The 20,991-nt window shown below is 36.3% G+C and overlaps 1 protein-coding gene across 1 annotated transcript in view; it reads right to left on the bottom strand.

The window, feature by feature from the left end:
• Malrd1 (MAM and LDL receptor class A domain containing 1) overlaps positions 1-20,991 on the bottom strand; it is a 616,720-nt gene that overhangs the window by 496,059 nt on the left and 99,670 nt on the right. The window contains exons 12-13 of the mRNA XM_041630809.1: positions 15,589-15,762; positions 5,296-5,416 (exon numbers count right to left, since the gene is read on the bottom strand). Coding sequence (XP_041486743.1) covers positions 5,296-5,416; positions 15,589-15,762 — 295 coding nt within the window. The remainder of the gene's footprint in view (positions 1-5,295; positions 5,417-15,588; positions 15,763-20,991) is intronic.

Here is a 20,991-nt window from a genome sequence, read left to right as displayed (position 1 = left end):
TACACTTTTACAAATCCCATTTTCTTCGTAGATTCTCATATCCACTGCTATATTATTTCTCTGTATATATCACCTTCTCATATATCAGAAAAACAATGTAGTATCTTTGTTTTTTCTAATTTATTTCAATATCGTATAGTTCATCCTTGTTAAATCAAAAGATGGGATCTCATTATAAAGCTCAGTATTATATCATTTTTTGCACATATACTCTCATCTTTGTCATTTTATCTGTTAATGGACACAAGTTATTATCTAATGCTGGCATTTATAAGCATTACTGAGGTATGCCTAGAAATATCTAGACTTACATGATGATGATTTCATTCCCTCTGGGTAGTTTCCCAGAATGGGAATAATTTCTTTAGGAATCTCCACTTTGTTTCCCATAACTCTGACAACTTATATCTACCAACAGCACTTGAGTACACATTAGTCTACCATTGTCTAATGGTGATGATTAATGGCAGTAAGCAACTTTTCATACACCAGTTAGCTATATTATAACTTGTTTAAGGAAATATCATTCAAGTCTTTTCTCTATTTTTTAATCAGAATGTTTCTCTGTTATAAAGTTAAATGTATTCTCTATAATTTTTAAGCATCAACACCCATAATATAGACACTTTACAAACAGATTTTCCAGTTATCAGATGGTCTTTTCATTTGGTTATTCTTTCTCTATGCATGGGCATTTCAGGGTAGTATAGTCACACTAATTCTTTCTAATGTTTGAACCTAATGTCATTATCTTCTAGGAGTTTTAGGGTTTAGGATCATTGTTTAGGACTTTACAGATTTTCATTAGACAGTACTCACCGGACTAGCCTAGTTTGCACGCTCAGATGGTAATTATAATCACATAAATCCTAGCAGAACCAGTGACACTTTCAGCCTAGATGGCCTTCACGCATTCTGTTTGACCACTTGGGTGTGAAATCACAGACCTTGTTAAATAAAATATATCCTGTAACCTCTGGAGATGCAAACTGAGCTTCAAACGAAGATCAAGGGGATGATAAGCATTCTATTCCCTATCGCCAATTCAATGGGATGTTTAACTGTTTCAACAACGCTCGTTTTAATAAGAGCCAGTGGTCAAGAAAATGAATAAAAGGAGAAACTCAAAGGGAAAGTTTTGAGATTTCGAATATAATAGGGTAGCCATGATTCTATTTACTGTTTGCATTGCACATGGAATGCAAAGAACGGGCAAGTGCACCTGAGGGATGAGGTAGGGCAATTATCTGCATGCCAGGAAAAGCTTCCAGTAGCTTCAGTTCAAGCACAGGGCCTTTTGAACGCCTAATCAGTCTGCCCCACAAATATGACAACTACCTGGTTGTGACGGGTACATTTCCAAATTCCTTTATCCAGGGTTTCATTCAGCTTCTGCCCAGGTGAAGCCTAACACATGAGCAGATCGTATAGCAACATGACAGATATACTGTGAACTAGTGGGAACGAGGGCATTTTCTTTATGTAAAAAATAGTATATGAAGTACATTAGTACTGCATGAATAATTCATTTAAAATCAGCCTATCTGGGTTTTTGCCTGAAAGAACTGAATTGGGATTAACAGAAATATTTCTGTCTTATGTTACAAGAAGAGTTATTCATACATGTGATTAAGTTTTCCCACAGACCTGCTAAGGTTAACTTCAGTTATATTTAAAGTTTTTCAACATTCTTGTTTCTCAGAGCTGAAATAAAAATAAGAAAGAACCTAAAGCTAGCAAAACAAAAGGGCCTCAGAAGCAAGGTCTCCATGGCCTTTCCACTTCTCTGTGTGAGAACTAACCATAACAATTTCTATGATAAACGTGCCTGATAATAGGTGGTGAGACCCTCAGTCTGTCCAGAGTCTAATCCATATCTAAGAAGAATAAATGCTATGTGGAGACCAAATGAAACTGAATCTGTGGGCTTTGTTAAATTCCCTCCCTTGATCTATTACCATTACATCATATACTCTTTGTCTGCTCGCATTTCTTCATAGATGCTGATCCTTTATGGAACCTAAGCACAACAGTTGGCAGTTTTCTTGGGGCACTTCTGTCTTTATTCCTAATCTTTCCTATGCTATACTAAACTTTGTTTAAATAAATTTTCTATGCTTTTTTTTCTTAACTTGTTTTTTTTTATATCAAGGATTTTAATTTGTAGTCTTTGTAGATAGAGAAAAGTATGAAACCTTCCTTCTCCTACAGCTTCAATTATAGTGAATTCAATGTTAACTTTGAAACTTGTATATTATTCAAATTCTAGAAATATGATCTGTAATTTAAAAAACAAAATGATTAATTAAACAGAAATAAAGAGATACTAATTAGCTCTTTAAAACTCATCAATTATTAAATGCATCATACACCCACTTCTTTGTATTCCTCATTAATTATAAGAAATATACACACATACATGGTACTTGGAAAGATTTATTATGCACATAAGTTATACATTCTCACTCACAGAATATTAACACAGAGAATTATATATTATATAGAATGAAAGATGGTTTCAAGTGGGCTAGAGAGATGGATCATCAACCAAGAGCAATGACTGGTTTTCTAAAAGAACCTCAGAAACCACATATCAGCTCATAGTCATCTGTAACTCTGGTTCCAGGAGAGTCCATCTCTCTCTCCCTGGCCTCTGAGGGCACTACATATATGATACACTAACATCCATGCTGGCAAAACACTCATACACATAAAGTAATAAATTAGTTGAAAATATTAAAGCCATTTACAATATAGGATTTATACTTAGAAATAGTATTCATAACGCCTAATATATGTAGTTAAACTATGTACCCATCATGAATGGATAGATAAAGAAAATTTGTTATGCACACATAATTTAGTATTATTTAGCCATTCATGATAATGGTATCCTAAAAGAAATTAGAAAGTAAACAGATAGAACTAGACAAAAATATCTGAGTGAGGTATTCCAGACACAGAGAGATAAATATGGTATGTATTCACTTATATGTGGACATTGAGGTTAAGCCAATGATAACCAAACTAGACTCTGCAGGACCATATACGTTAACTATAGAGTAAGAGACTGGGAAGGGGTGGGCAGATATGTCTCGTTCAAAATGAGAAATAGAATAGATTGTTATGGATGGATGAGGGAGCACTGGAAGGAGAGGATCAAGTGGGGAGGAAAGAGACACCAAAACAACAAAGCCTCCCAAACAACACAATCCAAGAATTCACGGAGACTAAGGCTACATGCACAGAACATGTAGAGGTGAGTAACCAGGTCCTCTGCATAAATATTATGGCTTCCAGTTTAACGTTTTTGTGGAATTCCAAGATGTCTGCACAAGTGAGTCTCTGATTCTTGTACCTTCCCTTGAGATCTTTTCCTTCTCTTTGTTTTATCTAATTCTGACATGTTAGTTCTTGTTTGCTCTTATTATTATCCCTGAGAAGCCTTATTTTCTAATGGAAGACAGAAAGGGAATGGAACCAAATGGGAAGAGAGGGGTAAAAGAACTGATAACAGTAGAGGAAAGGGAAACTCTAATCAGGATATGTTATGTAAGAGAAAAAAATATATTTTCAATAAAAGAAAAAATAAATTTTAAATTATAGATTATAAAAAATGGTTACCCATTAATTGTATCAGATTAATAGACATGACTATGATTAAGCTAAGTGAAAAAGACAGACAAACAAATACTGTATATTTTCTCCATTGGGGGATATTGAAAATAGGACAATTAGACTACATAGTACAGATTGCAATATGCTGAGAAGGCTGCCTAAAAGAAGCTAGATATTGGTTAGATAGTGATAGCTATAATATACTTAAATAAAAGTAGTAAGTTATAATGCTTTCTACAAGACTGTGGGGGGATAACAGTTGATAATAACCTGTTACAGGAATTCAAAAGCTCCAATAATAAGGAGGTAGAAGTGTTAGTTATCCTAATTTGTTCAGGATATGTTGTATGTATATTAAAATATCATATATTCTTTCATCCACAAATATAAGCATTCATTGTTAATTAAAAATTTAAATATTTCCCTACAACCTCAGTGGAACTCTAAAATACAGCCTGCTACTACACAAAGAGGACCAAGAGGTGAGTGACCACCCACCTGCCTCAGCTTCTCTACCTAGCCAGCAGGCGACTTTCTTGCAGGTAGGCTGCTCCAAAACCTCCACCCTATCCCCCGGACTCTACAAGTTACAAAGCTACAAGTTCTATCCAACTCCCCAACCCTCCTTTCCCCCTCCCCCTGCAACCTCAGAGGAACACTGAAACACAAGCTGCAACTACACAGAGAGGACCAAGAGAGAGGACCAAGCCAGGAACTCTGAAGCACAAGCTGTGACGGCACCGAGTGAACCAAGAGAGCAAACAAAGAAATGAGAGCAAAAGAGCAAAAGCCAAGAGAGAGGGCAAAGAGAGACCTCAGTGGCTCGCTGAGACACAGACAGTGACAGTACAGAGAAGAACAAGAACAGTTCCCAAAGACACAGACAGCCACAGCTGATTCAGCTTTTATCCGAGAAGCTTCATGCTACAGTAGTCTGTGGTTAATGAAGAATCATGCAACTGGCCAAAGTACCTAGAATGAGTAATGGTGAGCTGCTCTAACCTGACTATGGCTATAACATCCCTTTCAAGGTTCAGGGAACATCATGGAAGAAAGGCAACACAGAATATATGAGCAAAGATGGGGAGATGTGAAACAAACATTGTCTTCTGGATATTACAGGGCCATTTTACTAGGATCTCATTGCAACCATGCTCACCTGCATGAGACTTACATAAGATTGGATCCTCAACATTTCATTGTGGTTGGGGAAGAGCCTATGACACCCCACCCTTTCCAGAGGGACTGGTGGCAATTAATGCTTGTTGTGGCAGGAGGGTCACTCTCTTCAGTGGTCTAACTAAAGATAAGTTGCTCTTGCACTGTGGAAAAACTTTTGAACATATTCAAGCAAGTAGCTCTATACTCTGTGTCACACACAGAAAAGAAGATATTAATAGAGGAAGAGGGACTCATTGAGAAGGGTCCTGTTGGTAGCTAGAGAGCAGAGGCTAAGGGAAGATAAAAGGTGTGTAAATATAAAATGTAAAAAAAAAACGGCTTTAAAATAGCAAGAACAAATCTTTCTGTAAATAAATTTACTTCTTAACATTAAAAAATAGATTCAGCATATCCATACCCTCTATCAAATTCTAGTTACTATAATATACTTTAATAAATAAAAGCAAATTGTTTGAATGTTTAAAATTGCAATAATCACAAGAAAACAAATCTTACCTTGGTTTTGTAAGCTGGTACTTTGAAGTGACTTAGAGGAAATTTCACATTCCTGGGATATACTGATGTTATCTACAGCAACAACAGCATTCGATGACAAAACAGTAGCTTCCAAAATTAACTGTTATTGCAGAAAGAGTTAGTAAAACACACCATAGCAGTAAAATTTCAAAATCATTTTATTTTAATAAAGAAACTCATTTACACCTGCTCCATTTTTCAGTCTAATTTTAGAAAACTGCTGTGACCTGAGCATTCAAATTATAAAGCCATATAGTCACAACGGCTTTGACAGCCTCTTATATAACCTTAATATGTTAGGTAACCTTGTTTTAGTTAAAAGTTGCAACATTCATCACTAGTGAAGGGCATGCTTCCCGCTGGAGCCATTAAGCATCATATACATTTAAAATGAGCTCTTTGGGATAATCAACTGTGTGGTTTACAATTCAATTTAATTGAGATATAAATTAATTGTAATGGATTAGCTAGAGTTATTCATTTCTAAATCTGAATATTTAAGTATGCATATATATTATGTATAAATTTAGGAACATGCTTTCTGTGATAACGATTACAGTCATTAACCATGTAGAGCCATTTGTTATATTCGTTTACTAAAGCATAGGAAGCATCTATTTTATTTTATTCCAAAACTCTGAATGGTGGCTTGACATACTTTTGTTTTCTTTCCTGTTAATCACTCGGATTTTCACATGCTTATTCTACTACAAAAAAAGGAGGAAAAGATAAAGGGAGAAAAATCAGAGAAGGTGAGAAGATAAGGAGAGGGAAAAGAAGACTGGGAAAGAGATGAAAAGAAGTAGGAGAGAGCAAGATAAAAGTGAGTAGGGGAAGAAGAGACTGGATTAGAGAGAGACAGAGATAGATTGTTTGTAGAGCCCTGGGGGGTAAGCTAAGGATGCAATCTGTAGGCATACTTAGTAGCCATAGATACATCTTATCACAGACATTAAGTTCACTTAAATTGAGGCTCAGAACATGCTTCTCCACATCTGTCAATTGAGACATCATTCTGACTGTGCTTGTGTGTGGCCTTTACACATGGTAGCCAGCTGTATGGAAATCTCTGTGGTACCTCTCCTAGAAATAGGTCACACAATCGCACTGTATCAGGTGACCTGCCCCATAATCAAAGGAAAAATTCTTACATTGAAGAGCCAAAAGGAATCTGAATAAAGAGGGATGGGGAAGCTCCCTTTATTATATTATCTTTAGATCATATTTTGTTCAATCATATTTCTGCTTGTCTGTCCATTCTCATTGAACCTAAGCATTAAAACACAGTCCATGTAGGATTTTTCAGAGTTAATGTCTATGACCTATATGATATCAAACTTGATTGGTACTGTTTTATACTTTGCTTTTATTATTCCAGTTGTGTTCTTCACCAATCACAATGGTCATAGTTGATATCTTGTAACGAAATTAGGTTAAACCCTGAAGATAATTTCTGCCAAAGATGTTGTCAAGAAGAAACAGAGACTGTAACCCAACACAAAGTAAGGAGATATGAAAGTGTATGTAATGTTGAAAACCTTTGGATCTTAAGGAAGTGTAGGATTTTAGACAACAGCCAATTAATTGGATAATTAATTGAAAGGATCAATTGCTTGAATTAGCACAATCTTGCTAAACAGAATGACATTATTCAAAAGAAAAATAACTTAGGATATACAAGTAATCAAATTTCTTTGCATTTATACTTGAATTCACATATTTTAATTTAATGTTGCTTTTGATAGTAGATGTATATTCTCTATGGAATAATATCCATGTTAATATACTATCTCTCTTAGCTACCTTTCTATTGCTGTGATAAAAACCCATAATCATGGCAACTTGGAGAACATAGAACAAAGAGTTTATTGGAGCTTACAGTTTCAGAAGGTTAGAGTTCATTGCCTAACTAAGCATGGCAACTGGTGGAAAGGCATGGGGCATATTAGTTTCTGATTTATCCACAATCATAAGACAGAGACAGCGCTAACTGGGAATGGCAAGGGGAATGGGTTTTTTACATGTCAAAGCTCACTCTAGTGATAGACCTCTTCCAAAAGGGCCACACCTCCTATCACTTCCCAAGCAGTCCTACCAATTAGGAATCAAATAGTCAAATATATGAACCCATGGTGGCTTTTCTCCCTCAAGAAATAGCATGAGTTAAATCCATTTCTTTCCATATATACTCAACACTCACAGATTTAATATTGCTTTTGATAGTAGATACATATCCACTATGGAATAATCTTCCTTTTAACATATTTTCTGTCTCTTTGAGCTAATATGAGAATACCTTCAGCATGTGCTTCTTTTTCTAAAACGTTACATAAAAAATCAATAGGCTAGGCCGGGCGGTGGTGGCACATGCCTTTAATCCCAGCACTCAGGAGGCAGAGGAAGGCGAATCTCTGTGAGTTCGAGGCCAGCCTGGTCTAGAAGAGCTAGTTCCAGGACAGGAACCAAAAAGCTACGGAGAAACCCTGTCTCGAAAATAAAAAAAAAAAAAAATCAATAGACTGGAATTTTAAAGCAGTTGAGATTTCTATATAAATTTGATAAAAACATATATACAAGTAATCAATAAATAGAATTGAATAGAAATTAAAATAAGGCAGTCTGTGAATACAGGCTATAATGGCAGATGGTAATTATGAAGAAACACAAATGTTTTATCTGCAATTTTCAATATTTTACAATGTGATATATAAAATTTGAAGAATTTTTAAAATTCTGATTATATTTGGCTACTCTGACATCTTGGGTAACAAATTTTATTTTCACACAAGAGGCAGAAAATAATAGCACAGATAAAAATAATAGCACAAGTTTTAGAAAATAGTTTTGGCATAATGTACAAAAGTGCAATAATTTAGAAAATGTTATAACTATTATTTACAATTTATTTGTGTCAACATTAAACTTTAAATTTTCCCTTTTATATTTTATTGCTATATATTACTGATAATAGGCATCTAGATAGATAGATAGATGATAGGTAGATAGATAGATAGATAGATAGATAGATAGATAGAACCTGATAGAAGAGAAAGTGGGAAGTACTCTACAGCACATGAGCACAGGAGACCACTTCCTATGTATAACCCCAGCAGCACAGACACTAAGGGCATCATTGAATAAATGGGACTTCCTAAGGCTGAGAAGCTTCTGTAAAGCAAAGGACACTGTCACTAAGACAAAAAGACAACCCACTGACTGGGAGAAGATCTTCACCAACCCTGCAACTGACAAAGGTTTGATCTCCAAAATATATAAAGAACTCAAGAAACTAGACCGTAAAAGGCTAATCAACCCAATTATAAAATGGGGCACTGATCTGAACAGAGAATTCTCAACAGAAGAACTTCAAATGGCCAAAAGACACTTAAGGTCATGCTCAACTTCCTTAGCGATCAGGGAAATGCAAATCAAGACAACTTTAAGATACCACCTTACACCTGTCAGAATGGCTAAAATAAAAAACACCAATGATAGCCTTTGCTGGAGAGGTTGTGGAGAAAGGGGTACACTCACCCATTGCTGGTGGGAATGCAAACTGATGCAACCACTCTGGAAAGCAGTGTGGCGGTTTCTCAGGAAATTCGGGATCAACCTACCTCTGGATCCAGCAATACCACTCTTGGGAATATACCCAAGAGAGGCCCTATCATACAACAAAAGTATATGCTCTACTATGTTCATGGCAGCATTGTTTGTAATAGCCAGAACCTGGAAACAACCTAGATGCCCTTCAACGGAAGAATGGATGAAGAAAGTATGGAATATATACATATTAGAGTATTACTCAGCAGTAAAAAACAAGGACTTCTTGAATTTTGCATACAAATGGATGGAAATAGAAAACACTATCCTGAGTGAGGTAAGCCAGACCCAAAAAGAGGAACATGGGATGTACTCACTCATATTTGGTTTCTAGCCATAAATAAAGGACATTGAGCCTATAATTCATGTTCCTAGAGAAGCTAAATAAGGTGAATCCAAAGACAAACACATAGGCATCCTCAGGAATATTAACCTTCATCAGGCGATGAAAGGAGACAGAGACAGAGACCCACATGGGAGCACCGGACAGAAATCTCAAGGTCCAAATCAGGAGCAGAAGGAGACGGAGCACGAGCAAGGAACTCAGGACCACGAGGGGTGCACCCACACACTAAGACAATGGGGATGTTCTATTGGGATCTCACCAAGGCCAGCTGGCCTAGGTCTGAAAAAGCATGGGATTAATCCGGACTAGCTGAACATAGCGGACAATGAGGCATACTGAGAATTCAAGAACAATTGCAGTGGGTTTTTGATCCTACTGCACGTACTGGCTTTGTGGGAGCCTAGGCAGTTTGAATGCTCACCTTATGAGACCTGGATAGAGGTGGGCAGTCCTTGGGCTTCCCACAGGTCAGGGAACCCTGATTGCTCTTCGAGCAGATGAGGGGGGGGGGGGACTTGATCGGGGGGAGGGGGAGGGAAATGGGAAGCGGTTGTGGGGACGAGGCAGAAATCCTTAAAAAATAAATAAATTAAAAAAAATAAATAAAATGTGTAATTCCTCATGTCAAGAAAGGAGACATTTATTAAAAAGAAAAAGCAGAATGTTGGAGGTACTACTCCGTTCTTGAAGAGAAGTGTGTTTGTACTCTGTATGTGTAACTGGTGGGTCCTGGCTAGAGATGAAGTAGATCAATGATATAGATCATGAAGATTTGACTATTTCATTTTGGCTAAGCAGAAACACAAGATGATTCACTAATATTATTAAAGTGTACCTTAAATTAAATTGCCACAAATAAATTAAATATTCCTCAAAAGTCAAAGAAAACTGATATTCAGTTATTTCCAATTCCAGTAGTTTACTTCCATGCAAGTAAAATCAAGACCACATATTGAAAGATTAAAATGAAACTATTAATTTAAAATAGCCCACTTTTAAAAGGTGGTTCCTTAATCTTATAATGCATAGCTATAAATAATTATCAGCTTATATCTATTTCTGTTTTTATAAAACTGTTTGGCATTTAGTGTATATGTACATGTGAGTACGTGTGTGTGTGTGTGTGTGTGTGTGTGTGTGTGTGTGCAGGTATATGCTGGTCATGTCACATCTGTGGAAGTGAGAGAATAATGTGTATGAGTTAGTTTTCAACTTCCAGTCTATGGGAGTTGAACTCAAGTCCTCAGGCGGGGTAGGGTCTGCCTATTCCTTTGAGATGTGTCATCTCACCAAACCATCACTCTTATCACTGTTTTTATCAGACAGGTCTGTGTATTGTGACTTATTGCCCTTTGGAACTACAGGATCAATGATTAGCCAATGTGGAACAGTTTGTTTAGAAGAAATGTTTCAACTATGAAAAAGGGAAGCTAAAATATTCTTTTTACAAGATCCTCTAATAATTTGAAAACTCAATTCTCTAATTATATAGCTGCATTTCTTTTTCAAAATTATTTTTAAGCCCTTGTTGGTTTTGTTTTATACAATTATAATTATTTTGAAAATGACAAAATTTCTTGTTTTTAGAAATTATAACTCATAATATTGTTAACATCCAAGTAATTTTTTATATATCAACAAAAACAGAAGCTTTCCCAGCAAATAAAATAATATTTCTCCCTACTTTGGTATATAAAACAACATGAAGAAAATTAATTACTGAACTAACAAAAAGTATAATTTGTTAGAATTAGAAACTAGAATGTGGTTGCTTTTGAAACTAATGGCTGTATGAATAATAAGAGGAACAGCCATTTCTTCTGTAGAACTTATAGCATACAGTCCATAAACTTAATCTTGCAAGCATAGCACACCTTTTGTACTCATTTTCAAATAAAAGAAAAATAAGTATAGAAAAGTGGCTAACTGTCCCAGAGCCGCTGGGAAGAATGTCTCGCTTAAGCTGCTGTTGGGTGTAATTTCACAGTAATGCATCACTTAGTGTAAGAAAGAGATCTCTGCTCCTCAGCATACGACTCACACCAGAACTACCGATCAACTGATGCCATAAACAGAGAAGACGGAAGACAAAACAACTTCATTCAGATAATATTTACTGCTATGTCATAATTCTTACCCTTCCCTGACTCTTCAGAGAAGTCTATGAAATTATTAATGATTAATAGTTAATAACTGATAAAGAATGAACATCACATCAATCATTGTAGAAAATACAAAAAATCAATTTCAGATGAAACCTAAAATATGACCTACATTTAAATAGGAACTTACACATTGACCAATAGGAAATCAAGGGACAGTATTTAGACCAAAAAAAAATCCATTTAGATATTAAAATTTAGAAGTTACAACAAAATTAAATTTCAAACTACAAAAAAAATAATTTTTTAAAGAGTTCAACATCCCAGCTGAACAGGAACAGACCAAGTTCAAACAGATTGGAAGAAATAAAAATAAAATTAACTGTTTGACTAAAATTCGTTCAATTCTTCTACCTAGGTGATGGAGAGATTCCTGAAAGGCCGTTAAATTAATTTTCTTACAGAATCAACAGAAAGTCTAATCCTTTCCCAGCAGGATATTGAAAATCCTAAGAACTAAAGGTGATTATTTCCTAGGAAACTCAAAGTAATTTGTTCCCTGTTATGGTCTCCAATTCACATCAAAGCACCATACTGCATCCAAATTTCATGCTTCAAATGAAATACATAGGTCTCATAATCCAAGGCCTTTCTTCTTTCTTGTGTTTAGACTGGATTGGATTACCCTAAATAAATAGGTTCAGAGCTTAACCATATGGAGCCAATGATCAAACCGAGACCAAGGCCACCCTTAAATCATGCAGCCCACTAAACTTAAGTGTTCAAACCTTGGAGTGTTTCTTAAATACTCTCTTTAAATATCTTCAGATTTGAGCACTGGAGAGAATATCTGTGGGTACAATATCATCTTTGTTTGTTGTTGGTATATGAACTCATAGCTAGTTAGAATCTCCATACATAATTTCAGGATTTGAAATAAATAGTTACAGAAATCATATCAAAACCAGTATAATATCAGCATTTTCTGGTATAGGTGATAAAAGGTAGAAGACCAAAGCTGTATCTTTTTGAATAATTAATGCTAATATGTGAGCAAACAAACTGCTGATACTTTTTCAAGGTATGATTACATGTATATTTATGTCTATATGAATTACTGGCTATAAACACATTATAAATGTATGTCCTATTGTAGAAAAAATTGTTTATAGCATATAAGTATGCATATTTTATATACTCTTTGCATTTGTAAAAATGCACAAATCTGAATTACCCTATATATCAAAATTATTGAAAGGCACCAATTCTTATCCTAAGTTTATGGGGACCATACACTTAGTTTGAGGTTAAGAGTCTTAGTATGACCTAAGTACCATTTCTTACCAGTTGCACTATAGGAAATGAGCACAACAGAGTAAAAACAAATCTAGAGTTAAACGAACTATCCAAAGATCTCACATTGATTCATATAAAGTTAGGTTTTTAACTCTCAATTTTCCAAAGGATAGTGCTTTCTGAGTTAAATTTCAGAAATTTCTGATTTGAGATTATAGATTTACAGTGATAAAATTTGGTGAATGATTAAGGGATTCATCCCTTTGATTTTTTTTCACTTGTCTGTTTTCTTTTTTTTTTGTTTTTTTTTATTTTTATTTTTTAAATTTATTTATTTATTAAGGATTTCTGCCTCGTCCCCACAACCGCTTCCCATTTCCCTCCCCCTCCCCCGATCAAGTCCCCCCCCCCATCTGCTCGAAGAGCAATCAGGGTTCCCTGACCTGATAGGCATCCTCAGGAATATTAACCTTCATCAGGCGATGAAAGGAGACAGAGACAGAGACCCACACGGGAGCACCGGACAGAAATCTCAAGGTCCAAATCAGGAGCAGAAGGAGACGGAGCACGAGCAAGGAACTCAGGACCACGAGGGGTGCACCCACACACTAAGACAATGGGGATGTTCTATTGGGATCTCACCAAGGCCAGCTGGCCTAGGTCTGAAAAAGCATGGGATAAATCCGGACTAGCTGAACACTTGTCTGTTTTCTAAAACAAATGTGTGCTTCAGTAAATATATAAAAGGATTGAAGAAAGACAGATGAAAGTCCAGAGGAGTATTCACACCTGTTCTTGATTGAATTAAACATGAACAAGATTCAGCAAAAGCCCAATGTCAAGGATTGTTGGAAATAAAAGCCAAAGCGGGGTGCTGAGTCACAGGCATGGGACGAGAACATGGGATTGGTAGTGCAGAGCCTTACCAGAAACTCTCACCAACCATCTGACATCAGCACATCATACACACACACACACACACACACACACACACACACACACACACACACACACACATAACAAAGCCACCAAGAATTTTTCCACCAAGCTAGTATGATAGTGAGGGGAAGGCTTAATTTGTATAGCAAAGCAAATCCAAAACTCAAACCCCAAACAAGTAATTTTGGAGAGAATGAAGTCTACACTTTATTGACATTCTCCAGTAACATTGGAGAATTTCCAGTCAGAGAAAGGAATGGCCAGCATTTCAGCTCATTTTGCACACAGCCAGACCTATCAACAGTTATTCTCTTTCCTTCTCAACGTCAGTCAATAGCAGACTCTGATAGACGAGTTTGATGAGCTTCCATCTAAATAAAAATGAAAACACTGAAGCAATGGAATGTAGAATACAAACACTAAAGAATAATTTATCTCATTTTCTTTTTCTACCAAAGGCAATAGTGACTAACACTGAGATGAATCCATGGGTGGTCTTGGTTTTCTCCCAAAAGAAGCCATCAGCCCTGTCTCATCCATTAATGTTGGAATTGAATCAGTAGATTTCTCTAAGGAGGTCTCTAATTATTGAATCCAAAGTTTTGATCAAAGGGACACGCTTTAAAAATATGAAGGAATCTTAATATTACATATCCACTATTTCTAAGCAATATCGAAGTAATAATCACCACAGGAACAATAATAGCCCCTTTGTGTGTAAGCTACTTCATGTTGGATTTTCTGTATTTTACATTTATCTAGAAATATCTAATCCTTATAATGCGTCTATAAAGTGAATAGTCATAAAATTAATGTTTGTTTCATATTCCTATGTCTACTGGCAGGAATTGACCTGCAGTGACATTGCTGCCACCAGCTGTTCTCTTTCTGATGAAGGGAACAGCCGCAGTTAACCGACGAGGGATGGTTGAAAAGGACACTGAGGAGGCTCAACTTACGCCCTTTCTCCATTCCAGCTTCCATTTTCAGAGGAGACAGCTGGTTTTCAGAAGATGTGTAGCCAGTGTTTACCTTCAAGTTGGCAGGATCTAGAATGATTTGGGAGGATGGCCCCTGGGCATGCCTGTGGGGGGATTATCTTGTTTATGTTGATTAATCTTGTAACACCTATCTTCCAAGTGGGTAAAACCATTATCGAGCAGTGTAAAAAGAAAAAGAAATCTAACCAGTAGCTTGCATTTATCTCTCCCTATATATTTTTGATCGCAGAAGCCATGTGACCAGCTCCTTCAGGCTCCTGCTATTGTGACTTCCCTGCCATAATTTGAAGGAAATTCTATAATTGAATCATTTAGAAGAAAATCACAGTCCAGAAAAGTGGAAACTACTGCATCCATTTAGTGAGTGAGCTAGGGTCACCTGCTTTGATTAATGAGCAAGACAACAAAAGGTTAGCAAATGTTGTGTTATTGGAAGAGAGCAGTATGGTGAATATGTAGCCACATCACTGTTGTCACCCCAGATATGCCATACTCACTTAGGAAAACATTACTTTTACACTTTTGAGATTTTTATGCGTATATCCAATGAACTGTGATTATATTCATACTGCTTACTTGCTGGCTGTGGGATACTGGGCAGGACAGAAACCCCAAGCAAGTCGGCCCTTGTGCTACAATCTAGCCTTGTGTAAGTATTCATAGCTACTGTGTGTCCATGGTGGCAGCTGCTGTGTCATTTCTAAGTGGCACTGTTTAAGGACACTCTTCCTTACCTTCCAGCCCTTATTTTCTTTCCAAATTTCTTTTCTCTCAGCCATCTGATGTTATGTTTTATTTCTGATAGTTGTTATACTTTCATACATAATTATTAGCAATTAGGTCATAGTAGCTATCTACTGGTTCCTGAACATTAATGCCTCATTAATACTGCAAATATTTGTTGGATGTACTATTTTGTTGTCAGAAATGATTAGTATGAAACATGTACCTTCTTATGAACTTCATTCATTGCTTACATGCTTACCTGGAAAGGAAAAGTAGACTCTCCAGCTTTTGCATGGAGGTCGACTTTTGCTTGGCTCCACTGAGATTCAGGGAGCCTGGTAACTTCACTCTGCTTTAGCAAGCTGCCATCTAACGATGTTCTTGTGAAAACAGAGAGATAGGAATGTTCAGATAAATAATACCAAAACAGAACCTGTAGAGAAAAAGTTTGGAATTATATGCATATTCATTTAACAATCTAGTGTAATTTGTCAATAATTTAAAATAGCAGGCCATCAATAAGATAACAGATATTGTAGCCCAGATTGCCCTTACACTCCTCCTAAATGTGATGTCTGTCAAATCACTCCCCTCAGGACCCAGGGAACCCTGGAGGAAGGACAAAATGTAAGAACCACAGGAGATGAAGAAAAGCCAAGAAAACATGGCCTTCTAAACCAACATGATCAAAGTACATATGAACTCATAGAGACTACAACAGCCTCCACAGGTCTTGCAAGGATCTGTTGAGGGTAGGCTGTGTGCCCAGCAGCCAGCCAAAGAAAAACAAACTGAACCAATTTGATGATTCTTCTTCTCATAATGTTGCATCAAAACTTCTTTTGCTTTAATTTTAGTCTTATTATATATCTTTACTTTGTTATAATTTATTGACAGATTTACCCTATAGGTCCTTCGGGTATATATTATGCCATCTGAGTTTAACGATTTTATGGGATTAGAAAGTGTGAATGTGTGAGTCTCTGAGCACATATCTATTTCCTGTGCCTTTTTTCCTTCTATTTGTTTTTGTTTTTGCCTTATTCCAATGTATTAGTTTTTATTCTATCTTACTATATTATATTATTATTCCTTAGAAGCTTGTTTTTTTTTTAAATGAGAGACATAAAAGGGGTGGATCTGGATAGGAGAGAAAAGGAATAGAGAGGAACTTGGAAGAGTAGAGAGAGGTGAAATCATAATCAGGATATATTATATGAGAAAAAACCATTTTCAATAAAATGAAAAAGAAAATAATGGTCCAGCATAATGACTTAGAAGGTAAGGCTATTGCTGCTGCCAATACCCATGTTTAATACCTATGAACAACCCGTGTTTAATACCTATAAACAACCCATGTTTAATACCTATGAACAACCCATGTTTAATACCTATGAACAACTCATGTTTAATACCTATGAACAACTCATGGAAGTTGTTCTATGACCCTCACGGACCCACATATGTACCCCTCTAAGTGCAAATAATATCCCAGAATAAGTCAATAATAAACATGACATTTTTTCTTCCTTAAAATATTCAGTTCCACAAAATACTAATGACTTTCCATGAGCCTTTTGTATTTCTCCCCTAAGAAAAAGACATGGACATCTGTGTAAGTTGTTATTTTTAACATTTGTCAAAATTGCATCAATAAATCAAAATAAAAATGTGCACAACAAAATAAATTTGAGGATTTTTCTTTGCCAGCATACTTATGGGTCCTACCACTCTACTCCCAGAGATGTTTCCTTGGTTCCTACCCTATTGCTTCTGTAAATCGGGGTTGTGCAAATCATGATTCAAAGTTACAACATTGGGAATAATTATGTATGCTATTTTTTACTCAAACCCAAAACTAATAAAAGCTTTCTCTGAAAGTTAGTTTTTTTTTCAATGAAGCAAATTATAACAAATAAGTACATTAATTTTTCTATTATGATATTATTGGTGAAATTGAATGCTGATGGGATACTATTCATCAATAATTTAAGGCACATAAAATATTCTTTAGAAGGTTAGAAAATTTTAATCATTTTGCCCTTAGTCATCATTAATGAGAACAGCATCTAGGGGCTGGTGGCTTAACAATATACTAAAGAGAACAGAAGGAGTTCTCTGTTCGCTTCTGACATCAGTAGCTCTAACAAGGAATCAGAACTCATTTGTTCTACCAACATTTCCCAGGCACTCTTTCGGGACCCGGTACTGTGTAAGGAAGAGATTAATCCTTTCATTTTGGGGATGATTCATTCTGCATAATATTTTTTTCAAAACTTCCACAAAATGAACTTCAGATGCACAGTGATTTTTCATCCTACCCATTATCATATCGAGAGCACTAAAGCTGCAGAGACATCTTAAAGAAAAATGGTGCATTCAAAAAAGGAGGTCTTTGGCTGGTAAGAAAAGGATATTTTAAATATTCTTTTCTAGTTCTTCAGTGCAAGATACTAACCACTCTGTATCTCGATTATTTTCCTGTGTAGATGTGTAGACCTGATCAGAGCAACCTCTCTGATTGTCCATTGCGTCTTAGAGTTTGTTGCCATGCTTACCTAAGTTGAGACCTTGACAGGTAAATTAGAAATACAAAGTCAAAAGGAAGCATTTAATTAAATGCCATGGAAAGTGAGGTCTTGTTCCTGGATGGCAATTAAATTTTAGATCCCTGCTGTAAGTCTCACCATGTTCCCAGCTTGTGAATATGCAAAAGGGAGCTTTAAACCTGGTTGTGCAGGAGATGCTCATACCCCATCAGTATTTGAGCTGTCAAACTGTCACTCAGCTCTTCACTAGTGTGAAGCCATTTTAATAGTCACTAAACATAAATGCCAAGGAGATCCATATTCAACAGCAGAGGAGCTTACAAGTTATATTTAAGAGAATTTGCAATGTATAGACTTAAATCCTTCAGTTTAGTACAGACCAAGCAACCTTCCAAAGCCTTTTCAAATTGAGTACTGTTAAGGGAGAAGCCATTGAACAAAACTTAGTACAACTGGGATTTTAAATAGATACTCATTAATGGTGAAAACCCAGAGACTCTCACACCTGTAAACCACTATGCTTTAAACTCAAGATCATGAGGCATCTCCTAAATTACTTGCAGACCCATTACAGCAATCTGTGTATAGTGGGTATTCCATTAACACACTGAAGGAGAAAAAGAGAATAAATGGACTGTATAGGGGTTTAATTCCTGTAAATATTTAGAGAGGAAGTGAAGGCAGAAGAAAGGGAAAGGGAATACAGAAGGAGGATAGAAAAAAGCATCTAAAATAGATAATGTCTTAGATGTTCTTAGGAATCTAGAGTATCCAGTGGGAGTGGAGGAAGATAAGGAACACTAGTGAAATAACAAAGGTATAACATGGTGTACACATTCAAATATATATTTAAACACAGCAAGGAGAGAACTTCAGTGTCTCAGTGATACTCATCATCCTAAGTGCTCAAGGGATACACAGTACTGAGCCCAACACAGAAAATTTTTTAACATTGTAGGATATTAGTTTAAACAGAGCTGCAAATCATGCTTAAAATTATACCATTATAGACAATTGAATACAATATAAACATAAAGACTGGAATGTTTACATTTGTTTTTTACTAAGATGGCTGGGTAGTTAAGAGCACTGGCTGCTCTACCAGAGGACCCAGGTTTGGTAATCAGCACCCACAGGGCAGCTCAAAAGCATATGTAATTCCAGATCCAGGGAATTCAATGCTTCCTTTTGTACTCCATGGGTATGGCAGGCATGTGATACAGAGATATATATGCAGGCAAAATACCCAAACATATTTTTCTTAATGCAAATAAAAAGTGTGGAAAAGCATACACACACATATGCATTTTAGTACAATGGAAAGGTTCCTTGTCAGGTAACTGACAGCAGTAAGCCAGATCTAGTGATTTTTTTAAGTCTCTAAACAATACCCTAGTATCTATCTTACTTAGGATTGAAAGCCATTTCCCCAATATTTAAGCATTCTTCTTTATACAGTGTTGATCTATCTCCAATCAAAAAGTTACTTCAATTCACTCTCTTTCCCCATATCTCTCACAGTCTTTGCCCCAATGTCTTTCTGGGTTGGCTTAAATGAGAATACCCTCCATGAGCTCTGGCATGTGAACACTTGCTGGCCAGTTGGTAGTGCTGTTTGGGGGAGGTTTAGGAGGTGTGATCTTGCTGGAGGAAGTGTGTCACTGGGATGGTTTTTGAGAAATTAAAACCGCTTCTAGTTTACTCTCTCTGCTTCATGCTTGTGGTTCAAGTTGGGAACTTCCTGATGCAGCTGCTGTGACTGCTGCTTGCTGTTGTGCCTCTCCTCTATGATGGGCTCTTATCCCTCTGAAACCATAACTCCAATTAAACTCTTTCTCCTGTAAGTTGCCTTGGTGTGACATTTTATCATAGCAACCGAGAAGTAACTAATACCCTTCCCTATCTCAGAACTCTTGGGCATGGGTTTCTTGCTCTTTCTCAGGTATATTCCTTGCTCTCAGCTATCCTCACTTTCTGGTTTCACAACAGACTATATAGCCTGTTTGCTTCTATTTTTGTCACACTTGATACATATTTTAGCATCTATAATAAGAACATCTTTGGTCCTATAGCACATATGCCAGTCCATGCATTGGTTGAGAAACCTGGGTTCAGATATGAAGTGTCTGCTCCTTGGGAACTTTAGTATAAAAGACAACCCCCCCCCCCTTCACATCCACCTTTGCCCTGGTGTTCTCCTGTGTATGTTTTGAAAGAGAAGGTTGTGAATTGATTTAAGCAAAGACACATTAAAATAATTGCAGAATAGTTCAAGAATTAATTTTAAAAAAACTGAAAGCTCCAGGTTCATATTATCTGCTTTCTGACTTTAATGGCAAAATCCCAACAGTAAAACACTGTGGGTTTTTTGGCAGCAACAAATGTGAACTCAGAAAATATTAATACTCACATTAATATCCTTCATATTTCATATTTCCTAGCTAATTACAACCAGTAACTACACTTCAGCATCAATGAGAAATGATGACTTCTGGTCCACATGTGTTCTGGTTGTCCTATCTCCTATTTGTAGGCAATGTGCCAAGTTTCCACTAGGGACTGAAGTGACTATTGAAGCCTCTAAATGAAAGTGCACATTGTGAACAATGACAAGCTGCAGGAACAATGTACATGTTGGAGCCATGTGTTGACTATATACAAAGTGCAAGGTAATTCGTACAAAATGACCCTAAATTGTGCTATTAGAAAAGGTGATTCAGAAGAAAGCTCAGGTTCCTTTAAAGTCTTTTCAAAAACTGGCCTTAATGGTATCAGCCTGATAGGACTGTGGAGGGGGAAAATAATCACATCATTTCATAAGGTGGAGGCTTTAATCATATCACAGTGCCCAACTTGGGTTATTTTACTGCTTTCCTGCATTATTTTATAATGAAGAGCATTTGTTCCATAAACAGAACTATTATCAATATGTTCTGAATCAGAGAAGCAGAGGTAATTCTCCAATTACCTAAGAAGATAGGAACTTGGTTTGGTTGCTTCCTATGTAACTTTCCTGAAAGCACCTTACATTACTCTGTACTTAGAAGTAAGGACACTTTATACACTGAAAGACTCTGAGTGAGAGCATTAGCTGTTTGTAACTCTGGCCACAG

Source organism: Microtus oregoni, unplaced genomic scaffold (assembly GCF_018167655.1).
Source record: "Microtus oregoni isolate MIOR12 unplaced genomic scaffold, Mior012 000035F_ref0000213, whole genome shotgun sequence".
NCBI lineage: Eukaryota > Metazoa > Chordata > Mammalia > Rodentia > Cricetidae > Microtus > Microtus oregoni.
The sequence above is the reverse complement of the archived record's forward strand: the minus strand, read 5'-3'. Positions and strand labels throughout refer to the sequence as shown.